This window comes from Mesitornis unicolor, unplaced genomic scaffold (assembly GCF_000695765.1).
Source record: "Mesitornis unicolor isolate BGI_N332 unplaced genomic scaffold, ASM69576v1 scaffold12890, whole genome shotgun sequence".
Lineage (NCBI taxonomy): Eukaryota > Metazoa > Chordata > Aves > Mesitornithiformes > Mesitornithidae > Mesitornis > Mesitornis unicolor.
The window spans coordinates 2,105-29,505 of record NW_010157669.1 but is presented as its reverse complement, the minus strand read 5'-3'; the positions used below and the strand labels follow the sequence as shown (position 1 = coordinate 29,505).

Genomic DNA, 27,401 nt, shown 5'->3' with positions numbered 1-27,401 from the left:
AAACGATCATCAGTATTCCTGAAATAATGAAAAATGACTGTGCATGAACTTAAAGTAGCAATTACCATTTCTTTTCTTGAAAGAAGTAGGAAAGTTTCATGATACCATTTAATTATTTGTTGAAGAATACATTTTCAGACACCGTACAAAGATGTCAGATCAAAAAAATATAAACTATTGTTTTATTAACTAAATAAAATACTGATGTCTTTACATATATTTATGACATGGTTTAAACTGATACATTGCAAAATTGATTTACACATTACTTTCAATCCAACTTCCCATTCAGCATCCAACACTTCAAGTAAGTAAAAGAGTGGACTCAGTAAACACTGAGGATATAGAAAAGCTGTATGTGTATGCTTTTCTTAAAAGGATAACACTTGGCATTAAGAGAATATGAGCAAGAAACACCATTGAAAAATTCTAAATTAAACTCCAACTTGTCTTTCACGTGCATTCATCAACTCATGTAAAATATGCATGGTAAAAAACCACTTTTGCTCCTACTCAACATTATTAGTATGTAAGTCAACCATTGAGAGAAAAAAGAGTAGACCTATGTACCATCAATTGCACAGATGCCTATTATCACAAAGTCTATCTGCTCCCAGGTACAGTTTTAAATTTAAACCATAATTTCCTGAAGCAAGGATAAGTGTTTATTACACGCATTAAAGACTTTACTATTAATATGGTTAAAACCGTTGTATAGAAATTAAAAATCAAACCCCAATCTTCAAACTTGAATATTTATATTTATATAGTTATCCCGGCAGCAAACAAAAGTGTGAAAGCACACTATCAGGAGAAAATAGACAAATCTCAACAACTAAATGCACTTAAACCAGCCAGTTTGATGGTAAAAGAAGTCTTAGAAAAAATGGAGCAAAATGTAAACTGGGATAAAATACAGTGTACTAGAGGCAGATCATACCTGTATAGGGCAACATCTGTCTAAGATAACTGATTGCCTAAGACCAAGCGAAGTCTGTAGACCTAATCCAGGCTCTTTCAAAACATTCAGTACAGTGTCACATGGGATGCTGAGATGCAAGATTCATGAATAATACAATGATCAGAAGGCAGATAAAGAGGACATCACAGACTTGCAAAACATGAGCTGGAAGAACATTAGCAATACAGTTCCTCCAGGACTCATACACGCGCTTATCTTTATAAGATTTGTGAATTAATGGTATTAATGCACAAAAGAAGGCTGCTTATAAAATTCAGTCAATTACAGGCCTAAAATAGTGTCAGTCTGAGATGAGAAGAAAGATGCTTCAGCAGTCTCTCGAAGACAGACATCTTTTAAGTATCTAGATTTTATGCCTCAGCGATGAGTAATGAACAACTGCTCCCTTTTGCCAGCAACAGCAAAATGATTTGATCACTCAGAGCCCTTTCCCATCTTATGCAGGTTTCCTATGTCTAAAAAAACAACAAAAAAAGTAATCTTTGCTCATTATCCCCCTCCTCAGCTTTCATCATCCATAAAATCACGCAGTACTTCATACTGAGGGAAAGGAAATCACTGTCGATCACTTCATGGTGTAGTTGCTCTATCTCCCCATAGCCATTCACAAGAAAATAGAAGTTCTGAAACTGGCAGATACCCAGAATTGTCAAAAATCTTTCTGGCTTTCCATCTCTTGACGAGTTAAAATATTTTGTACAGTCTTAAACAGGAAGATCATCAGATTCAGTCTGAATCAGTCACACACATTCAAAGTTACCAGATCATTCCTGTACTTTAAACAAGGGCATACAAGTACAAAGAAAAATAAAACCAAAACATTTCACCTATTTTAAATTATCTTAGAAATATGGTGATAAATGCCCTACTAACGCTGACTGATTCATGTGTAAAACAGCAAGAACTTTTTGCAGTCCATTAATTTTTCCATATGGTGAGCTTAGCAGTTTGCCCTACACAGCCTGCTCCTCAAAACTTCTAAAAATTGAATTGTTTTCCTGTCCCAGTATTACAAACAAGAAACTCTGTTGATCCAAATGACAACTGATAGAAAAAGTAAAGATGGGAAGCAAACATTTTGAACTAATACCTAAATTCAAGATAGAAATCCAAGAGCTCCATGCAAGGGCAAAACCAAGCAAAGCCTGTTTGGAAAAGCCAAAGAAACATGACTGAGGCAGCTAAAGCGTGGCACAGCTCTTAAAAAAGAAAAATTGTATCTGCCAATTCTTCCCAGTTTTAGATCTTAGCTGCTTTTGAAAGTAATACAAGTAATACAGCCAGCAAACAAAAAATAATTTATTTTAAGATTAGTATTTTAGAAGATAAGTTTCGTTACTTGAAGTCATAAAACTGTAATACAGAAAAATATAATATACTGGGTAATATTACTGTCTACTCAAATTCAGGAAGGAAATTTTTGTAACTGTACCATTTCAAAAATTATTTCTCTTTAAAGCTTTGGTGCTTGGTCTAGGCAAAGCAATTTTCAAACAAATAATTTGGCTTCTAGAATAATATGCTTTCTGACAGGCTAGGGCTGCTGTTGCTATATTGAATTGCCTTTGTTATGCTGACACTAATCTTATTCTGCATTTTCTTGGTAATACATAAAAAAGGAAAAGAAGTATCAAATTTTGTACTTTCTAGACTTCCTTGTCATAGCATTGAGCTTCCTACTAATGAAGATTAGAAGAAACCCTGCCATGCTACTCTTATCAAACACAGGAATATTACAATTGTAAAAAAAAGAAGCGGCATTCAAATTCTACTGTTAATGCCTAAACTGTTTTGTTGTTGTTTGGTTTGTTTTGTTTGTTTGGGTTCTTGTCCTTGTTTTGATTTGTTTGGATTTTTTTTTCTTTTCATTAAAATCCAAGTGCAGTGCCTTCAAAAGGAACACAATAATATAGTCTAAAAGGTTGTTTAGGATCATAATCCACACACCGTTGGTTAGGAATTTGTAGAGACAAGTCAATGTCAAAGGTTACCAAACCATTACCAACAGTTCAAGTATTTCAGCTACATACTAACTGGAATGCTTTTTTGTGTAAAGATTTGGCTGTCTTTAATTTTAAGCATCTCATTGGTATTTCAGAATTTCAGCTCCTTTCAAATTCAAATGTCTGTAAGCTTTATTCTTGCAACAAAAGTACACAGGAAAAAAGTAATCTTTGGAAGTCTACACACTATTTTTTGCATCATCAAAATAGCAGAGAAAAATTAAAATAGACAGGGATAGCATTACCTTCGTGTTTTTCTAGTGCTTGTATAACATTAGGCAGTTGATTAATAGCCTGATACATTCGGTAACAGTCCTGTAAGTTTGCTGCTTGTCTCTGAAATTTCTTTGCCAGCCGGTTAAGATCTGGGAATCGACGTAAGAGATCTTCTTGAAGGCACTGACGGAGTTCTGGATCCATCACAAAAGCTTCAACCAAATTCAACCTAAATAAGAAGTTCATAACAATGATTAGAATTAAAACATTTACCCAGCAGTTTCTATCTATCCTTTCTCTACAGCTGTATCCATTGACCAACTTTCCTGATAAAAGAACAGATGAAACTAGGACAACGTATGAGCTGAAAAAGCAAGGTTATTTAGTCTGTGTCATGCTTCTGTGGTTTTAAACAGTTGGGGTATCTAATGAACAACACTGAAGCGAAGCTGTTTCAAGTGCAAACATCAACATCTGTTCTGTAGGTATGCTGAAGCTCAGAATGTACCATGCGATTAATCCTTTCCCTGCACCACAAAAAAAAGTCATCCAGCAGTCTATGAAAGAACAGCTATTAAACAGGAAAATCTCACACTGTAGGAAAAAAACCCCACTCTTGGCAGAGTTTAGCTACCTGTGATCAAAGTCAACATTGACACTGCGCAGCTGTGCAACTTTGGATCACAGAATCAGAATCCTTGAGGTTGGAAGGCACCTCTGGACACTGAGCAATGAGGTTGGGGCAGTCAAAGCAGGGACAGCTAGGGCTGTCCAGTCACATTTTGGGTATCTCAAAGGATGGCCCCAGTATCAACCCTTGGGATACACCACTACTGACTGGCCTCCAGCTGGACTTCATGCCCATGATCACAACCCTTTGAGCCTGGCAGTTCAGCTAGTTTTCAGTCCACCACACTGTCTGCTTATGTAGTCCATACTTCATCAGATGTAATGGGAGACAGTGACAAAAGCCTGTCACTGAAGTCAAGATAAAACAATATTCATTGTGGCTCTCCTTATCCAACAACCTACTTAATTTGTTGCAGAAGGCTATCAGTTTATTCAGGCATGATTTTCCCTTTGTAAGTCCATGCCAACTACTTCAATCACCATCTTGCCCTTAGTAGATTTAGCAATGTTTTGCTCACTCACCTTCCCAAGGATAAAGATGAGGTTGACCAACCTGTGATTTCCTAGATAGCCCTTTCTGCGCCTCTTGAGGATTGGAAGCAAGCAAACATCACTCCTATTTTCAGAAGCCCAGTCCAACCACCATGACCTTTCTGAAACAATCAAGATTGGTTCCACGATGACTCTGGCCAGATACCTCAGCATTTGTGGGTATATTCCTTGGGTCACATGGACCTGTGTGTGTCAATTTTGTTTAAATGTCTGCTAATATGATCCTTCTCAAATAAGGTTGTGTCTTCTTTGCTTCAGACTTTGCCACTGGTTTCAGGTGCTTGGGATTCCTGAGGGCAAATCTTACCAGTAAAGACCATTGTGAAGAGTTGTATAAGAGGTGTAAGCAGCCTTGTCTGGGGCCTCCTCATCTTTGTTCATGAGCAGCATTCAAACTACAGCACTCATCCTTGGTTCTCACCTGAGCAATGCTGTAACCATACCTGTGGCCTGGCCATGCACCTGCTGATCCATACCGTGACTCACTGACTTGACTTCCTTCCTTCACCTCAGATCATCACTACAGACTTTTCTTGAGATCCAGGCTGTTGGCCAAACCTGGTTACTGTCACCAGATATACCCTGTTTGCCCCATGAAGGTATTGGAGCACTGAGTCCTTACCAATGGAGGCTACAGTCTCTGTCATGTCTCCCAGCTTGCCTTCACTTCAGCGTGTCTTTGCTGCAGCTCCCTGACATTGTTTGTTGGGGTATTTTTTAATAGTGAAATAAATATTCTTTAAGTGCTGAAAGCAAGCATAAATCTCAGTGAGGAGTGACAGAGCATTAAATTGTATTTTCCCCACTAGAATATAAATGAACTTTCATATATTTCTTGCTTTCTTTTTTGCACCAGTTAACACTGTCATCTTTACATATTTTGCATTATTCTGCAAGTTAAACAAAGGAAGTCGATATTGTTCATTTTGGAATCCCAGAAAGTTCAGTGTTCTTTGGTCACACTTTAGGTATATGAAGGAAGAACTTTACCCTCCTCCACACATGATATACTGTGTTGATTTCTGGTTAATCACATTAACGTGCCATCTATCAACATCTTGGCTTCAGCAGGGAAGTTAATTTCATTTAGAGACTTGCAAGCAGAGAAAGGACAGCTTTCACCACATTATTTCTACTGTTTTGCTTACTGGCAGAAAAATGCATCTGTTTCAACAACAGGAACATTTACATTTGTAAACTGCATCGGGAATGGCAATTTTTAAAATAATTTTGAAAGTAGTAATCTCTACATTACACCACACAGTGTTCTGCAGAAAGCGCTAGACACTTGAAACAGTACACAGAGGTTAACAAAGTGCACTGCCTCAGCTAATTAGTAAAGACAGTCACTCAAGAAACAAAGGCTTTTTCTGAGGCAACCCGAGAGAGACAGACCCCTGGATAGGTAGAAGTACATTTCTGTATACAAAAAAAATTCAAAAGGAATGCCATTCTGTTGCAGAAAATGTTCTACGCACACCAGTGAACCTTATGTATTATACCAAACAAAATCAATTAAAAAGACAGGATAAGAATCCTACCTCTACATTTACCCATTCAACTACTGCCTTAATAAATAAGCTTAAAGACTGACATTTCTGACCCATAATAGCGCTTTATTTCCAGAAAGGATAGGAAACATGGGGAATTTCCAGAAGATACATTAATGTTTCAGCATGTATACAGAGCTTGTGAGAAGCAGACAGGAATATACTTAAGATACCTACTGCAGGATTTATGCAGAACAAGATTTGTGTTAAGTAACATCATAACAGCCAAATAATTTCCAATTCTGATCCCCACTGGTGTTTCTGAGCACAATGTCTAGCTTTCAGGCTCCTGTCAAATGCTTTGGAGAAATAACAAGAATTACACAACTCTTTCACAGCAGATGCATTGCCATCTTTCTTAAAAAAATCCCTACAATTTACCTAGCAGACTTAAGACTCGCACCACAAACTTTTCTCTGAAGCACCAGCAGCAACCAGTAAACAAATACACTTTGTAAAGACCAGGTTTTTTAATTAAAAAAAAAAATATATCAAACAACAAAACATCTGCAGATCTTCCCCTCAAAGTATCTTCAGCCTTGGCAGAGATTACTGAAACTAGGGGTAGTATTGGCCAACTTCTTCCTTTTCATAGGAACCAAGTAACTTGGTCATTTTCAGTCCTATAATCTGGAAACAATTCCTTTGGCAAAAACACGACCGGATTCACTGAAAACTTATCAATAAAGTATACTCATACGTTCTTACCGTCACCCTGCTTGGTCTTTAGCACTTACAGTACTGGCAAACACACAAGAGGTTGCACAGTTCTGATGTTCTATCCTCTCACTTCTGAGGTGATATGCAGGATTTGTAAACCTATTTATTACTTCTCAATTATCAAAATATCACCACACATCAGTCCATAAAGAGGCAATAGTCATGAATACCTTCATATTTTCTTACCTGCAAAGCAGCATGAAATTCTACTTTAAAACACTTTCTTCACTTAATAAAAGTATTCAGAAGAATGCAACACACACATTTGGAGGGTTTATCCCATTAGAGTGAATTTTAATCTAGAAAAATACTGCTCTTGCCTGGGATGGGAAACCAGGGTTTGGTGGCTTTATCCAATCTGCTTAAGATACTGACCATTCCATGATTTCCATATTAAAATTTGCAGTATAAAACTAGTTTCTCTGATTTTGTTGACTGATCTCAGACATGCAAGAACAGGTAAAATTCAAGTCCATCCTCTACATTAGATGCCATCTTGCCCTCTGGTAGCTTACATTTAAAGCCAGGGCATTTAGTTTCTCTTCCAAGAGGTCTTTACACAGTCGATAACTCAAGCAGTCATACGCACATGGAATCCCTTCTTGTAACTTAATACATTTTGTGCTTGAGAAAGACCAGCAGCAACAATTTCTGTAACACTGCAATACCTTATCTTTAAAAGCCAACTCCACAAAGACTTGCCTTCAACCTGACACACAGAAGCCCAGCAACATTTCTGAATCCATGTAAAGCTCTGTAAGACACAGGCAGATTATATTCTTTCTTCCTATATACATTGCTTTATATTTCTTATCATTAAAATTCAAACCATCCCAATTCTTTCCAGCGAGCCTGTTTTGGTTTTTGTTAAATTTTGATCCTCACTTGTACCACCTATAAAAGTGTCAGTATCTTACTAGCCAGCTGCTATCCTGATCATTAGAGAATATCTCAAGTGCAGCTTCTGGCCTCTCAACCTTATCTTTGCCAAGATTCAAACTCTTTTTTTCCCCTGCTTGTGCCTTTTACACAGCACTATACAAACAAACCCTTCACTTTCATCCCATGACTCCCTCAGCTTGTTCAACAGCTCCCTGGGTAGGAACTTGTCAAAGGCATTTTGAAAGTTCTAATTTATTCTTCTTTTTTCCTCTTTTGTCCACAACAATGACAAGTTCAAAGAGCTCTCAGATCAGCACGATACAATTTTCCTCTGCCAAAACCATGCTAATTAGCCTAACATCTCATGACCTTCCTAGCGCTGCTCTATTTTCCCCTCCCATATTTGCCAACCACAAATAAGGCTGACAGGTTTGTGTTCATGCCGCATTTTGCATAACAATTTCCTGTGTGGTAAGAATATATAGAAGGATGCTGAACAGAAAGGGCTACGCTAAGATAATGCAACTATAAGCCATGCATAATGCTTACAAGTACTAATGAAATCAGATGATAGACTGTTTTCAATATTAAGCTTGACTGAGGGAAAAAGAAATTAAATACAAAAAGCAGCAAATAAAAAAATCCAAGAAAGTGTAATCAAGCAAAAGCTGACAACATTAGGTAACTTGTTTCTACCACAGAGCCGAAAGGGAAAGGAAAATAAGGCAAAACTTTCAACCACAGATCTAAGGCAGCAGAGTCAAGATAAACAAACAATTATAATGAGCAAAACCATACTAGAACATAAATGAAATCTTTGTTTCAAGACAGTTGTTTAAATTTGCTAATTAAACCACAAAAATAGCAAACAAAATTTCAGCTAATACAACTGAAAACCAACACAAGTACTGTTCTTCAACTTCAAAATGCTAATCCCTGGTTTTTTCCTGCTATTCAAAACCTTGGCTATTTATCAGCTTTGAAGTGCAATAACAAGTAACATTAGGCTTAGTGTGCTCTGCAAGAGAGGGGAAAATTTCCCACCTATCTCCAAGTTTCTGTTAGATATTCCGAATCCAACTAGAAACACTTCATCCTTTCCCATGTTTTATCACTGATAAGAGGCATCTCTTGGACCCACTATTAACAGATAAAAGACTAACACTCCACACCAAAAAAAAGAGACAACAAAAATCTGTCTTCCATCTAATAAATGGCACACACTTTTCCAAATTTCATCACAATCCTTACTTTCCACCATGGTTTACATCTCATTTGACATCAGAAAAGATTGCTTCTTCCTTTGCTACATCTACGCAGCATTTTTCAACACTAATTAAGGTTATTGCACGCAATAGTGCCACAACACAGAGGTTTTCAAGAGGGTTTAATTGTATTTCTAGGCTTTTACAGAGCTAGATATAGAAGTTTAAGTTAACGGGAAAAGATTAATCAAGCTTGATTTGTATACAGATTTCACAGAAGGATAACAAGAATGGTGTCTGTGGAAACAGTAACTAAACTAACAGACTATAATATAAGACCAGAGTTAGAATGAACAGAGTATTTTTAATGCCTGAGCCAGATTGGCCAGCACAAAAAAATCCAGTGAGCTGTACAACAAACCGAATTACGGAAGTACCTAGGTTTTAATCTCTCCTCCACCGACATCCTGCAAAACCCCAGGCAGTTCTGCACCTCTCCATGCACCCAGGAAGAATGCTTCCTCCAAGCACTTCTGCTCAGAAAAAGGACTGTGGGTTTTTTTTAATCATATTATGAAACCTGGATCTGTATATAATCAGTAATACCTATTTTTAATAATGAGTAATATATATATTTAATTACTACTGCAGAGGAGTAACAACATCCCAAATTCTGCTAGACTTTTTCATGGGGAAAACCTGTACTAACTAAAAATTCCACAGAACACAGGGAAAAAAGTGTTAAAACTGAAATCAAATTAAGAACACACTCTTTTAGTGAAGAAGCTGACTTGCTTTTAAGATCTTAAAGGGTGTAACTCCCCTGGCTATACAACAGCCAAGACTTCTGAAGAGGATAAATTTGTATTCCCTGCCTGCTGAAGAGTTTCTATGACTGCAGAATAAGATCAACTTTTCTAGCTAACTTGATTATAGAAAATTTTAACAGAGAAACACCACTTACAAAAGCAGCATATTAAAGACTGCTTTAAGATATGCTAAGACTTTCACCTTACCACGAAATTTCCAGGATATGCACATTTATACCAGTTTCATTTCACATTTCCTTTATACAAAGGAAAGTGGCAAACACTTCATGTACCATTATTTTGGTTTTCCTCACATTTCTTTCAAACTCAGATCTCTTCTTAATCCAGCGTAACCAAGGTAAACCCTCCCGGAAATGCTTAGCTTAACCCACACATATAAAACTGATAAATTCTTCATTTCCAATCCTAGAGAAATTACCAGAATAATGTAATAAACCACAGCTTCAGGTACTGCCTCCTCAATGGTAGGGCAGGGCAAAGCCAAGCCTGTTCTAACTGGGTTTTCTTTTCCACACAAAGCACCAGGGATTTCAACACCCTGGAGGAAGTCCACATGAGAGCAAGTGGTTGCAGTTGATGAATATTTAGTGCTTGTGAAGCATTTGTGATTTCCAGCCAGAAATAAGCAAGGCAGGTTCCTAAGAACCCTTCTCCTTGGTGATACAATCCTTCCTGAGACAAACATCATCTCTCTCACAAAAAACAGTCGAAGTCCAGTTGTCGCTGCCTCAGGTAAGCAATAAACATCACTTTAAATTTGCAACATTTTCCTCATGATAAAGAACTTCAGTATACTTTACAGCCTTTGAAGTATTAAGACAGATACCTAAGATGGGCACACAGGAGCCCAAAACAGGTATCTGAAGCCTGATATTGAGAATTACTTTACTCCAGCACATAACTTAGAGCAGCATAAAAATCACCCGGACCATCCCAGGTCATTTCACCCCATAAAATCTGAATTAGATGCATTTATAAAAATAACTTCCAAAGTTTCTCAGATAAGCACAAATAAATAACAATGGAAATTATCTAGACAACCCACACATGCTTTTGAAAGTGCTTAGTTATGCACAAAAGATTTTGTTATGAAATTGGAACGATCTTCATAAACAATTTGAAATAAAAATAACATAAAAGTAACACAAAGCCTGAGGAATAAGCAACCAGCAGCTTTAGAGAGAGTAATACCATCAAAAGCCATTTTATTTTACTTATATACTGCAGTTTTAACATCGCTGACCTTCCAAACCCCAACTCAGCTTACACACTGTGCACAGACAGAAGTTGCTCTGGTCTCTGACAGCAATATTTACCCAAACAGCAGGAGCAGCCTTGCAGGGGACCCACTATAAGCACCAGTTCTTCCAGTACTTTGAGCATGCAAGATTTGAATGCAGGTTTTTGTTTCATCATCAACTCTGAACGCTGATCTCTGGGTGGGTTTTACACATACCGCTCTAGCACATCTTACGCATGAGAGAGAAAATACCAAGCAACAGGTCAAAATATTTCTGTTACTTGAATGGAATTGGTACAATTTGGCCCTTCAATATCATTTGGGTCCAAAATCTTATGCTAGAGTGAGTGTCACAAGTTGTTTATCTGTGTAAGCTCTCAGCTCTCTCAAGTACGTGTGCATGCACAAAGGCCTGTAGTTCAGAAAGCGAAAGCCCAGCCAATTCCAACAGGCCTGTGCAAGAGGCTTGCACCCAGGTAAACAAGGTTTCGTCCTACAATGTCTGTCAAAAAAGCAGCCTGCACCTTCACATGTATTCCCCCCACACTAAATGGCTCAAGTTGTTCTTCTGTTTCCCACCTGCTCTTGCCCAAACTGTGCGATCTGTTATCATTTCTTCTTAACATACTAGCACAAAGTTGGTTTTCTTTCCTCAGTTAAGAGCATGCTATAAATACTTCTGTAATATCAAAATACTTCTCAGCTTCCCTCCCTGAAAACCACTGTTACAAAGCTAAACTAAAAGATATAGCCTGCTGAAATAACAACTTTCAAGATGACAGTGAAGGAGTACAACAGCATATATACATCCTCAATTCAGAATTTAAAGTCTTTACTGTTTTAAGTGGGGGATGTGCAGTTACAGGCTTCTAGCAAAGAAATGATATTGTATAATACAACAGATTAACAGCAAACCAGGAACAAACAGCCCCACAGTGATGCATCTTACAGTTTACCTGTAATGTCTACATTCTTACAAAGACAATGCTGTTATCCTAGTAAGATTACAGTGGTCCTTGTACTCTGATGATCTTCCTAGCTGCTTAAAAGATTTTGCAATGATCCACAGTTCTAGACCTAAACAGAGAGTTTTGAAACCTCTCCTCTGCAGAAACAAAAAAGTCATAGAGACCAAGCATTACCTGGCTCAGTGGTATGGCTTGCAAGACGGTTTTACTTTTTACACAGGCAAGCCATACAGCATAGAAGAAGGAAAACTGGTAATCTGGTAAAGGCAGTTTCAGACACCTCAAGTTGACACCGAGGCGATGCTCCCAGTAGCAGGCTCCTTAAACATACACCTTCATTTGCTGGGGCTGTGTTAGCTTTCCACCTGAACTAGCTTGCTCTGGGTGGCTTTGCCAGCTGTGGACAAGGCCAGCTGTATCTTGATGTTGGCTGAAGCTGGCTAGGAAGTTACGTCCTCAATCCACAGTCCCAAATACTTCTAAGCTGGCAGAAACCAGCACTGCCACCACAAAAAGTGTGAGGTACTATTGCTACCTGCTGCTCTTCTCCACCCTGCCATACTTTCTCCCTCAAGTCAGAAGTGAACTCAATCGAAGGATCTCCAGGCAAGTATCTGATGCCCTCAGGATGTACTTAGTACTAGAAATTGGCCTTCGTTCCACTATTACAGGGCAGGTCTTTGGACTGAACTTGCTACTACTGTCTTTTAATCTCAAATGTATAACTTGAAGCAATCATGAATACACTATTTCTTGCAGCTCTACTGAAGTAGTTCCTAGTAAGGCAGAGTCCAAGGTTTGAGGGGCAGCTTTAGACCCTTGAGGAGCCAGAGAAATCACAGTGCACACACTTCCAGAGCACTGCATACACAAAGTTTGCTATTAAGCAGCCAGACAGAAGTGCTCCACATCAGGATCACTGCTGTTCAGCCTGAAAGATTAAGCAACATAGGAGAAAGCCACATCCAAACTTCAGTGTCCTGCCTTTTTTAATTTACCTAATTAGTCTCCAAACTGTCCTACCATGAAAACAATACTGGATATTTACAACTTCAGAACAGTCTACTTACAGATACAATTTTTAAATTCAATAAATGCTTTAAATTCAATAAATGCATTAATTCTTCCAAATAATCAGAGTTCACTCTTCTACATCAGTTACATTCTTATAACACAAAATTAATACATATCAGGAAAGCAACATACTCTTCCCCACCCTACATTAATTCCTACATATACCATTTAGGCATTATGTCAAAGCCTAGAGATAGGAAAATAAAACCCTGAGATGAGATTACATTACATGGGTACCAGGCACAAAGTAACTATTTTCTATAACAATCAAAGCTGTAGAAGCTGTTATGTTGTAACACAACACAGGATTCTCAGAAAAAGCATCACTGACTCAAATATAATGTTCTCTTCTCCAAAGATACTCACTGCAGCCTTAGTTATTCTCAAATACGTTACCAATAATTCACTATTTTTGCACAAGTGTTTATACATTTTCCAATTCCAGCAGATTCAGCAAGGTAAAGAACAACTCTTCAGCAGAAAAATAAAATCCTGGGTCTTATCATTGCCAGCAGGGTACCACTTGATGCAATTAAGATCTTGCTCCTGAAGCAGGCTGCTGCAACAGCAATATTTTTAGTCCTCGAGGGAAGGGAGTGCCTGGCAACATTCTGGAGCATATGCAAATAAAGCAGCAGCAGCACACAAGCAGACAGAGCTTGCTTTGCCTCCTCCAGCCAGAAAGCATCTCAAAGCAAAGAGCTGCAGGGCTCTGAGGCATGAAATTTCCTACAACAAAAAGTAAAAGAAGCAGAAAGGAAACTTCTTTTTTTTCTTTTGTGGGGCAAGGCTGGCAGTGCTATGGTGCTATCATACACCTATCTCCCCATGGCCAAGAGCCGCAGGCTGCCAGCTGTGTTTCAAAGAAATAAAGAAAGGGATCTTCAGGAACATTTTTACAGGCAGGCAATGACGACAGCTTGTCACTGCTTCTCTCTGGACAGGACAGAAGGCCACCTATTCCCTGCAGTAGGGACCCAAAGAGGGTCCAGCATCTCCCTCTCACCAGCCCCCACTGATGGTTCACTTGGTGGTTAAGACTACTCCACACTCTCATGGCAGACCAGCCCTGCTGTATGAGACTTGTGTCCTGAAAATACTGAAACATTTAACGCAAGAAGTGTTGTTCCTGTCCATATTCCAAAGAAACTTTCATACACCTGTGCATCCAACCTACACTATGACCCCAGTCACAATTAAAACCAAAACCAGGTGTCTTTCATTTCCCATTCCACAGCCTGAATATATATTACTTACAGTAACAGTCAGCTATCCAAGATATAGAAAGGGAAAACAAACCTTTACTTATGTTTCTCAAAAGTTATGTTTCCCAAATAAGAGTAAACTTTACTTTTTTAATTATTACTGAGAACTGCTGTTCAGACTAGAATTTTATGTAACAGCACTATTTAGATTTGATTCAACACTCCTCCTCATTCTCAGTTAAGAAATGACTGAATTATTACCCTTAATGAATTAAACAGCTCCACAAAAGAGGAGTTGGAATAAAAAAGGGAAAATTCTCACCCTGTATCAACCTGCTGCTTCACAGCATGATAAACACTGTTCCCAACTTTTAAACATACATGCTTACAGAAGAAAAAAAAAAACACAGACAATCCACCAGCAAAGTTGATTTTGATCATAAGATTTTTTTACACAGCAAATCCTGTCCCACTTCAAAAACCCAGCACAATTTTGCTGGACTACATACTCTCTTACCTTCAAGGAACTGTACAGACAAAAGTGCTTCATAAGACAAGACCCTCCAAGTATCTCCTAAACACTTCAGAAACATGTTCTCTGTCTTCCCACTGTTACAAAAGACTTGATTTATTAATTTATTTCCATGCATACATTATGCCAAAATTTTCATAGCCTAAAATAAAAATATTCAAGTTGCATCTTCATAGTGAATTTGTGAGAAAGGCAGCAGGTTTATTGAGCAATGGTAGTGAAAAGCTCTATTCCAGACTCAGACCCTTTTGCAATTCGAGGATACATAGATATCAAATTTATCATCCTGTAGCAAATTATGTAAACCAACTCACAATATAAATTAATTAGTGTAAACTCTAAAATGTCAAGATTCAAAGAGAAAGCAAACACTTTTAATCAGGTTATTAAATCTGAAGAACATGCTTTTTGTATTGCTTGATCTGCATTTATTTAAGATGTTAATTTTCACATATTTATGATAGCAGGCCATGGACCGGCTGCAGAAGAGCAAAAGGATTCATTTTAGATGACAACTTTCCTCACTTTTTCATGGATTAGTTTTCTAATTAGTTTTTTTTCTTTGGTGAAGAAGCCAAACTAAATTGTACTGTAGCTATAAGACTAAAAAGGGAGCAGCAGGAACTGAAGGCCAGAAAGGGGAACTGGGATTGCCCCTTTTGGCAACTGCCTAGTTTTACTGGATTAGATGCAGTATGACATTACACCCTTGACTACTTCAGCATGCTAAATCCCCCGTCAGAAGGGGAACCAAACAGCTACATGAACACTAGTGGCAATGCCAATAACAAGGGAACTAGTGACAACCTATAGTCAAAGAAGCATTACTACACCTTTTGATTTAAAGCAGTTACAGACAGTGTAAGTCAACTACGAAACAACTCAAAACCAAACAAAAAACCTTCACACTGAATTCTGACGACAGAAGACCAAGGAAATCCTACATACCAAACAGCTAGTGTGAGTGAGTGACAAGGACATGAAGGCAAAAAGATCCTAATTTAAATAAAGACAAGAATAACCAGTTTCACAATACTTTTTTTTCCCCCCTTTTTAACATTGCCATTCCATCAACATATTATTTAGGCTTCTGGAAAACAAAGGGCCACCTTTTAAGAGTTATTAATAAACCTCCATTTCTCATACAAGAACAATGGAGACAACAGAGCAGGAACTCATCAAGTACTGCACAGTCATGGGAACGTCTGTAAACTTCATACAGTGAAACTGCCCCACCCAGAGCCTTTCAGAGAAACCAAGGATGGAAAGTAGCTAAGTCTGCTTCTCAGCACAATGCCCGTCTTCATTTTTAATTAAATACAGCATTTGGGAATCCAATGATAATACAACATTACTGCATGGTCTTCAAAGACTAGAGAGAGCTGAGGAAAGTTATTTCCACTATTATTTTTTGTAAGTTTTTTATTCCTTGCAAGTGTTCATATATTATTAAAATTAAGAGGTTAGATATATTACAGTTCATCAACTGTAATACTTCTAAATTGCTAACCTGTGCATTTTCTTAAACTTGTGCAGACTAAGAGCATACTGAACAAGTTCTACTTCTTTGCCCTAAAAAATAAGTATTTCTTGATATGCATTAATTCTGTACAGAGGAGAAACTCAAAACTGTAAGTAAACAAAACATAAAAGACTTAAAATCCTTATATATGGTAAATGAAATTAAATTACATGTCAAGACAAAAGTATCTTGCAAAAAGATTAGATTGTAGTTTCCTAACATGCCACTTTTCCACTGTTTGTAGATAGAAATTAAACTCAGTAGAAGTTAATGTTCACTGTTCTTTCATATATAATATATATACCATATTCTTGTATATGATGTTCAAAATAGCAACCATCGAGGACACTGTGACATAGCAGAGAGCATTGCACATGTACATAGTCAAAGTTTTCATATGGAAACAGAGTATATCATTTACTTTTTAACTATAAAGTTCATTAACTTATAGCTGTGATTTAAAAAAAATCTTGAATAATTAAACACAGATTCCAAGTAAAATTTAACTACTGCAGTAATTGCCATCCACCTCCTTTTGGCAGGCTGAGAGCAAAAGAACAGCATGGCAGCTACAGATTCACATTTCTCTAAATAAAAAGCAATTTGATTTCTTAAAAATTTGAAAACCGATTTGACAGTTCCAACCAAATTTTAGTTTAATTTTAATTTCACTTAACTCTCAAAATTCAGATGCATAAGAAAATGACTAAAGCTTCATCCTTGTATTTATTCTGCACCAAGTGAGGACTTGCAGGATGAAGTGGGCGAGCTGAAAGTACCAAGGAAGAGATACTGTGACTACCTGCTCCAGTGCTGCACCACTGACTGCCACCTATAATTTACAGATTTAAAACTCTGATTGCTGATCTTTGACCTAGAAAACAAATCGCTTGGATAACATGCAGAACACAAACAGCTTTTAGACACTTCTCCAGTTCAAACAGCAACAGTGTATTTCCCACACCTGAAGGTGTTATAAAAGGAGTCTTTTTCAGGGTTAAGTTTTTCAGGTCTTATTTACATCCCCTTGTTCTCTCCTCAAACAAGAAAATGAAAAATAAGTCTCCTGAAATACAAGAATCTAAACTTTGTAATGAGTTTCAAGTGTCTGGGATTTTGATGGAAATTCCTTCCTGGAGATGTGGCCTGTATGACATGCCAGGCTAGTAGAGCTTTACTTTAATGTTTCTAGACAGTACTAACTATCAACCTCAGTTTTACAAGAAAAATCTAATGAAAATATAAGAGATCTAGTAGTTTTGAAAATAGTAAGCATAGATGAAGGGAGAGGAGAGGGTTAAAGAAGCAGTATTGAGAGCTTCAAACTCCAAACATTTCTCTAGGGGACTTACTGATGAGAACATTTGGAATGACAAAGGTGACATTTTTCTAACATTTCTAGAGGCTTACTGGGAAGCCAAGACCATTTTCATGTCACTGGAATGACAAATTCTTTCATGTGAAATATTTATTGCATCATGATCTGCGTGACAATAACAAATCACTTTTCTGTCTTGCAACTAGTTCAGATTCAACCTGTATTTCAGAAGCTTCCTTATAGGCATTAGAGGCACTCCCAGCATTTAAAGTGCATTTTAATTAAGCCATTTAGACAAACCTCCAAGTTGGTCACATTCTCCCGTCCCTTACTGAAGATGCAGGCCACCACCTATTAGTTTAACTGCCTGAAATAAGTCTGTAGCTACGGAGTACTGACCTCTACTTGGAAAAGTATTGAAGGTCTTTCCAGAGCTGCTAACCACAATGACAGAGGCAATAAAGCCTATTTGCAATGCTTTGCAGGGAGAGTTGCAGGTTAGAAAAGAACAAAAAAGTAGTGAAAAACCTAACACAGAGCAATTTCTGGTGGAAGAGAAATCAAGGCCTCTCGTTCCAGTCCTTGCTCAAAGCAGGGCTAATTTCAGTTAAACACTGAACAAGAACAGAGATCCCTCCATCTCTCTGAGCACATGTGCCAGAGTCTGACCATTAAGGGGTTTTTTTCCCCTTTATATCCAACTGGAAGGCCCTTTGCTGCAGCTTGTGTCCATTTTGTCTCCATTCCTTTGCTAAGCCCCTGCAAGAAACACCAAGCTTCACCTCCTCTCTGACTCCCATCCACTAGGCAGCTGAAACAAGCATTTCTGAAGTTAGGTTTTATCTTCTCCAGGCTACAAACCCAGCTTCCTCAGCCTCTCCTCATACACCACATGCTGCAGCCCATGATTCTGCTTGGTGGCTTTCTCCTGGACTGGCTCCTGTTTGCCCATCTACCTGTATTGCAAAGCCCCACACTGGACACAGTACTCTTAGACACAGCCTCACAGCTACCAAGCAGATGCAAACCACAATTCCTCAGCCTGCTTTTACTAGCACAGCCCAGTGTGCAATCACTCTTTGCTGCTGAAGGGGCACTGCTGACTCCCACTCCACCGACCTGTCTACCAGCATGTGCAAAAATACAAGTACCATGCTTCACCGCAGCAATTATTGGGGTGGCTCAAGTCCTCCGATAGAGTCAGAGCCTATGATCACATGTACTGGTTTTAACTAAGATAAAGTTAATTTTCTTCATAGTAGCTACCATGGGGCTGTGATTTAGATTCGTGATTAAAACAGTGTTGATAATACAAGGATGTTTTTCCTATTGCTGAGCAGTGCTTACACAGAGTCAAGGCCTTTTCTGCCTCTCACACCACCATGTCAGCAAGCAGGCTGGGGGTGCACAAGTTGGGAGGGGGCACAGCTGGGACAGCTGGACCCAAGTGACTAAAGGGATATTCCATACCATGTGACATCATGCTCAGCATCTAAAACTGGCGGAAGGAAGAAGATGGGAAGGATGTTCAGAGTGATGGCGTTTGTCTTCCCAAGTAACTGTTACACATGACAGAGCTCTGCTTTCCTGGAAATGGTTGAACACCTGCCTGCCAACAGTACGTAGTGAACTAATTCCTTGTTTTGCTTTGCTTGTGTGTGCAACTTTTGCTTTACCTACTAAACTGTCTGTATCCCAACACACGAGTTTTCTGATTTTTACTCTTCCAATTCTCTCTCCCATCCCATCTGGGGGGAGCAAGTGAGCAGGTGTCCAGTGCTTAGTTGGGTTTAAACCACAACATCATGTTTCTTCTTGTCTCAAGGCAGCTTTATCCAATTCCTCATCTTGATGGGGCAAGTGTGCTGCAGATGCTCGGTATAACATCCCCTGCCTTGCCGTTCCCTCCCTAATCCTGACCCATAAGCTCATGACAGCCTAACTGCCCCCTCTGCAACAGAGCTTTGCACATTCAAGCCACACCTTTGCAGAAACACAACCTTTCCATTTCCCCTGCCCAGCCTTCAAAAAGGGCACGCACTACAGCACTCCAGTTACATGATCGCCTTGCTGCGATCTGAGGAAGATCACAAGTCTGCAACAAACTTCTCATTTCACCTAGCTGCTTCTCATCCATGCTGTGCATTCCTGTGTACCCAAGATGCGCCCCAAGTCACATGGCTCCAGAGCTATCCCATATGCATTACCCTACTCTGTCCTTCCATTTATCTGTTGGAGAAAGCATATGCTAGTTCAATTATTGCTAAATAAAGCACTGTAAAGACATTCAAGCCTGCCTACACTGGCTGGATTTTTTTATTTTTAAACAAGCTGCTACTTTAATTGTCATTCAAGACTGATTCATAAGAATGTTCAACAAACTTGGAAATTTTACCCTGCTAGCCATTTATTCTGACTCTGCTAGAGATAGGACTCATGTCTGCAATGTGGCCCCCATGCAACATGATACTTAGGAATACAGGAGGAAAGCTCAAACCAGGCTTGAACCAGAAAAAGTGATGTCTGAGTACAAACTTTAACTTCTCTGAGACCCCTGCATCTCTTCTATGATAGGATATAGACATATAAGAGGTTCAGCCACAGTATGTATAGAGGACTAACAAGGTGAGCTGGAATCTTGTATTTGTGCCGTGTGTAAATGTTAAGAGCATGTCCACAAAAAAAAAAAAATATTCAGGACAAGCTCTCTTCTCAGGGCATAACAAACAAGCACTATTTTATATTATGCCACATTTCTCAGACTTTCCAGTATCTGAAGAATAAACACTACATACTGAAGTTGCTTCCTGTATTACAGTCAATCATGTTATTAAATTAATATATACATTTGCATTTCCTGTCTCTGCAACTACATTTTAATTTCAGAAATATGCTGAGTATAAGGCAAGGAGCAAGAACTGCATGTACTTGCCTTCTGAACTCGCCACATGGGAGAAGTAGGGCTGTATCTTGTATACTTATGACTGACAATTATTTTGTTAATCATGGAAAACCAGCCAGACATGGGCAGAATCCCAGGTCTTTCAAGACAGGCAAGTATCAGGAACCCCTTTTTTCTCAGTTCTCACTAGGAGCTATTCCAGTAGATAAAATGGTATTTTATCTGAAGCATGTGCACTGTGTACATTAATTTGTGTAGTTACTGTATTGATGGTTAATACGGACTGTGATGTAACATTGTGTTCTATTTATTCATAAGTGTTAACAACACATTATGGGTTACAAACTACTGAAATAAGTTGATTCATTTCACTCCAAAAGATGACTTGCACCACCTACAGGTCTTAGCAGGGAGTTACAAGAGTCTAACTTCAAAAAAAATAATAATAAATAAATAAATAAAATAACCCCCACAAAACAAAAAAACTTTCAGAGATCTAATTCTACACTACTGGAATGAAACTTAAGTCAGAATACCTCCTGTATAAGCAAAACAGACACCTAACATCAGTTCAACTTAGGTAGTTCAGCCTAGTTTGATAGTTTTTGAGTTTTGTACTGGTTAATGTTAAATAGGGTCCTTTAACATGGCACACTTCAAGCTAAGAAATAATCAGTAACTCCCCTTGACAACAAAGGAAATGTAAAGGAACAGCAGTCTGGATATTTCCTTCTCAAACAAACAACATGCTCTAAATTACAGTTTATATTCTTAAAACAGCCACAATATACTGTAAAGGATACAAAAAACAACTTGGAGACTGCGTATCTTTTAAAAGACATCTGAATCTGTCAGTACATCAGTCCCACTGACAGCTTCACTTATTATGCTTGTTCCTTTAGATTAAAAAAAGAACAGTCTTACACACTTTGAAAAGCATAAAGCCTGGGAGGATGGCACATCAACAGTTTATGAGTAGAATACATTGCATTTATCCCAAAGATTTTGATTAATCAAAGTAGTACTTGAAAGTAAGATGCATTCAGACAGGTTTAGGTATGCTGCAGAATAAACTGAAAAAGAATGACTATAATATTTCAGTGTCCATAAGTACAGATTAAAACGAACTACTTTTAACAAACTGCAGCCTCAATGACTCTGTGTCTGAGCAAGATACAGATTATCAATGGTGCACTTTCAGTCTCATAACACTTGGATACACCAACATCTACAGGCTTCACTGACAGCTTAACTCCACTTAATTACTGCCCTTTGCCTTTAAATAAAGCTTTTCCTAAATGCAGTCAACATTAGCCACACAGAATCACAACACAAAATGCAGAGACAATCATAACTCTACAAGACAGGTTAAGTCACATTTTCTGCCTATAATTTAACCCCAGTTTTATAAAGAAATCACTATCTCTTTTCCAAACTTGCAGGACTTCTGGTGCACAATAATGAGCAAACAAGTCTGACACAAAAGTTAAAATTTCCAATATTTACTTTGACATACGAAAACTACAAATGGGAGTAATAATTTTCAAAACATAACCATAAAACTAAAGTTGGCTCAGACCTTAGGATCTAAAACTGACAGAAGTAGATCCTGGGTACAGAGTCGAGAACTAACAATGAAAGCTCTTATAACACACACAAGAGTAAGACACAGCATTCAATAAACCTGGAAACAAATATTTCAGTGTCACATTAATAACATTTCTAACTGGGCTCTGATCAAGTTACTAGGCACCATTCTGCAAATGAAGAGAGAAATCTCTTTGCATAACTTATTTAAATATCAGCATGCCCAAGCCAAAACCTCTTTTTTCGGTAGTAGTGATCTGTGTTAAAGCATATACAGACATACCTGCAATACCTTATCTGAAATATGAGCATTAGAGAAGGTATCAAAGTTAAAGTCAGTTTTCTGACCTCTTCTGCTTTGTCAAGATACATGTTAGCATCTATTTCACAATACATTATACTGCTGAAAACTTGAGTTGCATGAAGTCTGGTTTTAGATTATAAGAATATAGCTATATTTAGCATGAGTTTAAAAAAGAAGGCGTAACTTTTGTTTGCATGGTGAACATAATCAAGAGAAACACAGTCAGAAGGACTGAAAATTATCTGTACATTCTCAAAAGAGATTTGTCAGATTCTCTAATGCTTTGTATCAACTGATACTGTTACCTACTGGTAGGGCAGATGCATGGTGATAAGGCAGCAGTATGAGAGAGCAAGAAAGAAAAAAACACCTCATACTTGGGCCACAGTATCTAGGCAAGATATGATAAGAGTGACCTGCTGCAATCAAAGGTAGGGTTTTTTTCTGGACACAGGAAGAGGTCACTACTGCTTGACTGTTTGAATGTTTTGTTGATTTTTTTTAAATTGGTAAACTGGAAGTGACATCAAAATATTATTATAAAGACTGAGCATTTGCAGTATGAGTAATAGTTAGCACTTGGCTGCTACGCTGCCTTAGCCTGTATCATCTGACCATCCAAACATATCACATCTCTTCTTTAAAATGTCATAACTGTAAAAAGCATTTAATCTAAAAGTAAACTGTCAATTTGTTTCTCAGGGAAAAATATTTTCTGCAGTTTAATTACAATGTGTTACAGTTTAGTACATAAAACCCTCTGATAACTATTATTTCTTGGTTGTAGCAATTTGTGTTTAAAAAGAAAGAGCCTTCCATAAAACAGTTACTAACTTGTATAAGCCTATCAAACACATAATACTGTTACCTTTCTTCAATTCTGTTCTTGTCCATAAGTGGTTGTTTGATCCACTGATTAACCAGTCTTTGTCCTTGAGGAGTTCTGCATTTATTTAGTAAACCAGTTAGAGACTGGGCGGTATTAGCATTTTCCATAGAACTCTGGAAAGGAAAGAAAAAAAAAGTTAGTGAAGTTTATTGACAACCACTGAATGGCACTCAACTTTGCTACTTAGTAACAAACAGATCAGTGCTGCTTCTGTATTCAACTTGGCACCCACCAAAAAAGGCAAATGAAACAGCACGGCATTAAAGCACTTGCACTCTGGTCCCTGGAACACAGCAAGCAAGGAATAGGTTTGTCTATTTTGAAGCTAACCCTAACTGAACAGGAGAGTTGCACCTAATCACTGGGCAGTTTGCCCTTTTAATAGAAGTGGACTTATACCCAGATATTTGCTAGTTTGCCCTTTGTAAGGTAAAAAAATAGGAGTCTTATCCCTCAAACAAAAAAACCCAACCAACCAAAGGCAGCAAGCGAAAGGACTCTGGTTCAAGGGGTTTGGTTTGAGATCTTTGGGGGTACCAGGAGCAGGTATAGGGACAAAACAGAATATGGCAATGGGAAAGAACACAGTTATCCAAATTATCTCAAAGTTCCTCATATAATCTTTGACAATGGCCAGTCAGCATGCCATGGTGCTTTCAGAATGCTTTTAAGTACAGTCCTGTTCATCACCCTGCCTATTGCAGCCAGTTCTCCGTTTCCATCACCAACAGCAGTGCACCTGCCACATGCTTCCTTTTCCCCTAATACTATCTAATTTAGGCTTCTATTTTCCTTCCCAAAAACAGCACCACCATATAAAAGCAACTGTGCTTTGGAGTTTCCTATCATACCACAAAACTACAGAACTTTCCTCCCCTCCCATACTCCAAGTCTGCTTCTGCAACTGGAGATCCGAACTTCCCTGATTAAAATCAAGGGAAGACAAAGCATTCCCTCCACTGCTTAGCCAGACTCCTCAGCAGCTACAACTACAAGGTACTTTTACAGCTCTTCCCATATCTGCATCCTACACAGACATTTGAATGTGGCCACCTCCTACTTACTTGATTATCTTTTCTTCTGCATTCAAAAAACAAAAGCAAAAAAGGTGGTATCAGTGGCTAGCAGTGTTTAAAACACACACTGTACTGGAGTAGCTAAAACCAAAGCTAAAGTATAGAAGTTGCTATTAATCAGGATCTCGAGAGTTGCAATTGGGCAGTCAGGCTACTTACTAAGCAGCTAGTAAGTATATTGCAAAACACTTACCAATTCAAGTGTGCACTTCTTACCTGAAAAAGGTTGAGGGCTTGAACAGCTGCATTATCTAGAACCATATATTGACTAAGATCAAAAGTAGTCAGTTCAAATTGTCCAAAATTAGACTCATCTGACAGCAACTCCAAAAACTTGATAATGGCTGACAAAGATGAAACAGCAACCTGAAATTTAAAAAACAAAACACACAACACTCTAGTTAGAAACAGTCCTGAAACAGGAATATTTGATAAATGCCCCTAGAAAATTACAGCTGGGGAAGACTTTGAGCCATGTCAATTCCAGCAGGGCCATGAGAAACTCATCCTGTTTGACAAGACTGCATTTCCACAGGGACGTTCTATGGCACTGCAGCGTCTTTCTAGGCAGGTGCAAGAACAACAAACCAGACCTTTGCATAATCTAATAAATGGCATGTGAAGTACACAAAGCTGTTATCAGGATGTTTCTGGCTCAAGAACACAAACAAGTTACTGCAGATAAATGAGATGTCATGGATCATCTCAGGACATGGTTTCAGGGTTAGTTTTCAGCCAGAACAAGGATCTGATCTGACTCACTGCATGGCCTTACAAACATTAGTGCCAGCACAAAAGAGAGGCAGTGGCATGACTGACTTGTTCAGCTGGAACACACTTCAAACAATTTTAACCTGTTATGAAATCATACATTGAGAGAGAACAACTCTGTACCTTACACCTGCAGTGAGCATCAGCAGTGAAGGGCATTTTAAAACAAATTAACACATGTTTACGACAATCGAATTGCCTCTTGTTTGCAGCCAAGAACTAACATACTCAGTTCACATGCAGGCACTAAACAATATGCTTGAGTCATAAGATGATATAAACCACAAAAATATAATCATAAACATTTTCAAATACCAATTCTCCTGACATGCAAAATAAACTAAGTATTGTATTTTGGTCCTTAGGCTAGATAGATTATGAATAGGAAGTACCTCTTGTGTGCAGTCTATTTGCTTACCAGAGTTTCCTACTTTAAAGTGGTAAGTGAAGGGTTTTCTCATTTTTCCCCAGACCCCTGGAATCCAACTTCGACACAGACTCAAACTGAGTGGAACTGCTGAATGCTTCAACAAGAATGTAGCCTAACGTACCATGGTTGTACAATATACTTTCCCGGATGTATGGGAATCCAGCATGAAACAAGACCAGTGAGGACAGAGATCAGCTCACCACAGGTGCACACACCATTCTGCTTCTAAAAAACAGGAGCACATTAAACACTGGTCTGTGCTCACCTGCTTTTCCATCTCTGGCAATGCTGCACTATTCATTTGTTCTTCTTTTTTTGATTTTAACAAGCGATTGAGATCCTGAACAATATCTTTTGTTGTGAAATCTGTCTTCTTCCTGTCTGTAATCAGGATTCCTCCCCTCTGAATGACCTGTTGTCCATAAACACACACAGTTATTTATTATTTTCAATATTCAGGGGACAGAAATCTATCACATAGAAGCAAACCCTGAAGAGACAGTCATTTATTGCTAGGCTGCAGAAAGGACAATGACAGACAAAATTTTACCCTTAGAACAACCTTTGCTGATTAAAATACAAATGAGTCAAACAAATAAATAATACATTTTGGATGTGCAAATCAAAACTTCGAGTTAATACACTGCTCCTTCATTTTTCCGTACATCATGGGGCCTAGGTAATAACCTAGAATATAGCTTCTTAGATAAAGTTTTGTCTAACTGTAAGCCACAACAGCTCCCTTACTTGTCGCAGTTTTCCCATCTCTCCTGCAGTATCTCCTCCTGGTAGCACACACTCCTTCGGTCCCAGTTGAACCAGTAGAGCTTCAAGGTTTGAGAATTGATCATTATCTGCAAACTCACAGACGCTCAATTTTCTCAGCGTAGTGTCGACATATCCCACTCCTACCACTCTATGTCCATCAGCAGTAGACAGCTTAACCCCTACAACCCCAATGGCCGTCGACATATCATTGTTGGCAAAGAGAACTTCCTCAAACTGGGTGAGATTTCCTGGAGAACCCTATTTAGAACAGAAATATATTTGTAAAGATTGTAAATACACACACACACCTTTTTTTTCCAACTTTTTTAAAAAAAAAGGACAACAGATAAAAGAGTCCATTACTATAAAACACATAGCTGTTGTATTGTTTAACCACTATAATTTTTATATATCATTTACACAAAGGAAACTACCTCAGGCTTCCTTAATTTCCCAATCTATGGCAAAGATATAGGACAAGCTCTTTCAGCCTTACAGGAGTAGAAAATACAGGGATATGTAACAAACCGCACGATTTAGTCCCAGTATCAGTCCCTGAAAATCCCAAAATTCCAAGCTGAGAGACTCAAGGAAGTAGTGTGGTTTGGTTTTTCTTTCTTGACACAATTATAAAGAAAAACAGAAAAATTACCTTGTACGCTAAATACCAGTCATTTTCTTTGACAGATTTACTCCCTGCTTTGTTCTTGTAAACTTCAACTCTGTAATGACGAACCAGAAGCAGATCTCTCACAAAAGATTCAAAGTTCATTTTACTTAGCACAACACTCTCAAGTTTCTGAGTTCCTAACAAAAAAAAAAGGGGAAAAAAATGTAAGATACACAAATTTGTTTATAGTGTTTATTTTCTGTAATTGAAATCTCCAAGAAACAGAGTTAAGAGCCTTCAGGAAGGATGTGATTCTCATATCAACAGCGCAAGCATATAAAAATCCATGAAACAACACAAAAACACACCACTCAACTCATTAAGATTGAAGAAAGCATACACCATACCTAAATAACGCAATATTCATTTCCAAATTTCTAGATATGTGTGTATATAAAAAGATAAGTTCATCTCACCCTTTCCCTCTCCTCACAATGCTCTTGATTTGGTTTTTTTTAAATTAATCTTTCACACATTTTAATCTAACGAGTGGTGGAAGCCAGCTACAGGTTTTCCTTCTGGATAACATCTTTTCTTTCCTGGATAAGCCACTTCTATTGATAGAACAGACTGTC

The 27,401-nt window shown here is 38.1% G+C and overlaps 1 protein-coding gene across 1 annotated transcript in view; it reads right to left on the bottom strand.

Moving 5' to 3' along the window:
• The window catches only part of MSH2 (mutS homolog 2), a gene marked incomplete at its 5' end in the record, with an annotated part of 49,943 nt that extends 22,980 nt beyond the window's left edge, over positions 1-26,963 (bottom strand). The window contains 6 exons of the mRNA XM_010180978.1: positions 3,231-3,430; positions 23,091-23,224; positions 24,404-24,553; positions 25,654-25,800; positions 26,136-26,414; positions 26,809-26,963. Coding sequence (XP_010179280.1) covers positions 3,231-3,430; positions 23,091-23,224; positions 24,404-24,553; positions 25,654-25,800; positions 26,136-26,414; positions 26,809-26,963 — 1,065 coding nt within the window. The remainder of the gene's footprint in view (positions 1-3,230; positions 3,431-23,090; positions 23,225-24,403; positions 24,554-25,653; positions 25,801-26,135; positions 26,415-26,808) is intronic.
• Between the last annotated feature and the right edge of the window lie 438 nt (positions 26,964-27,401).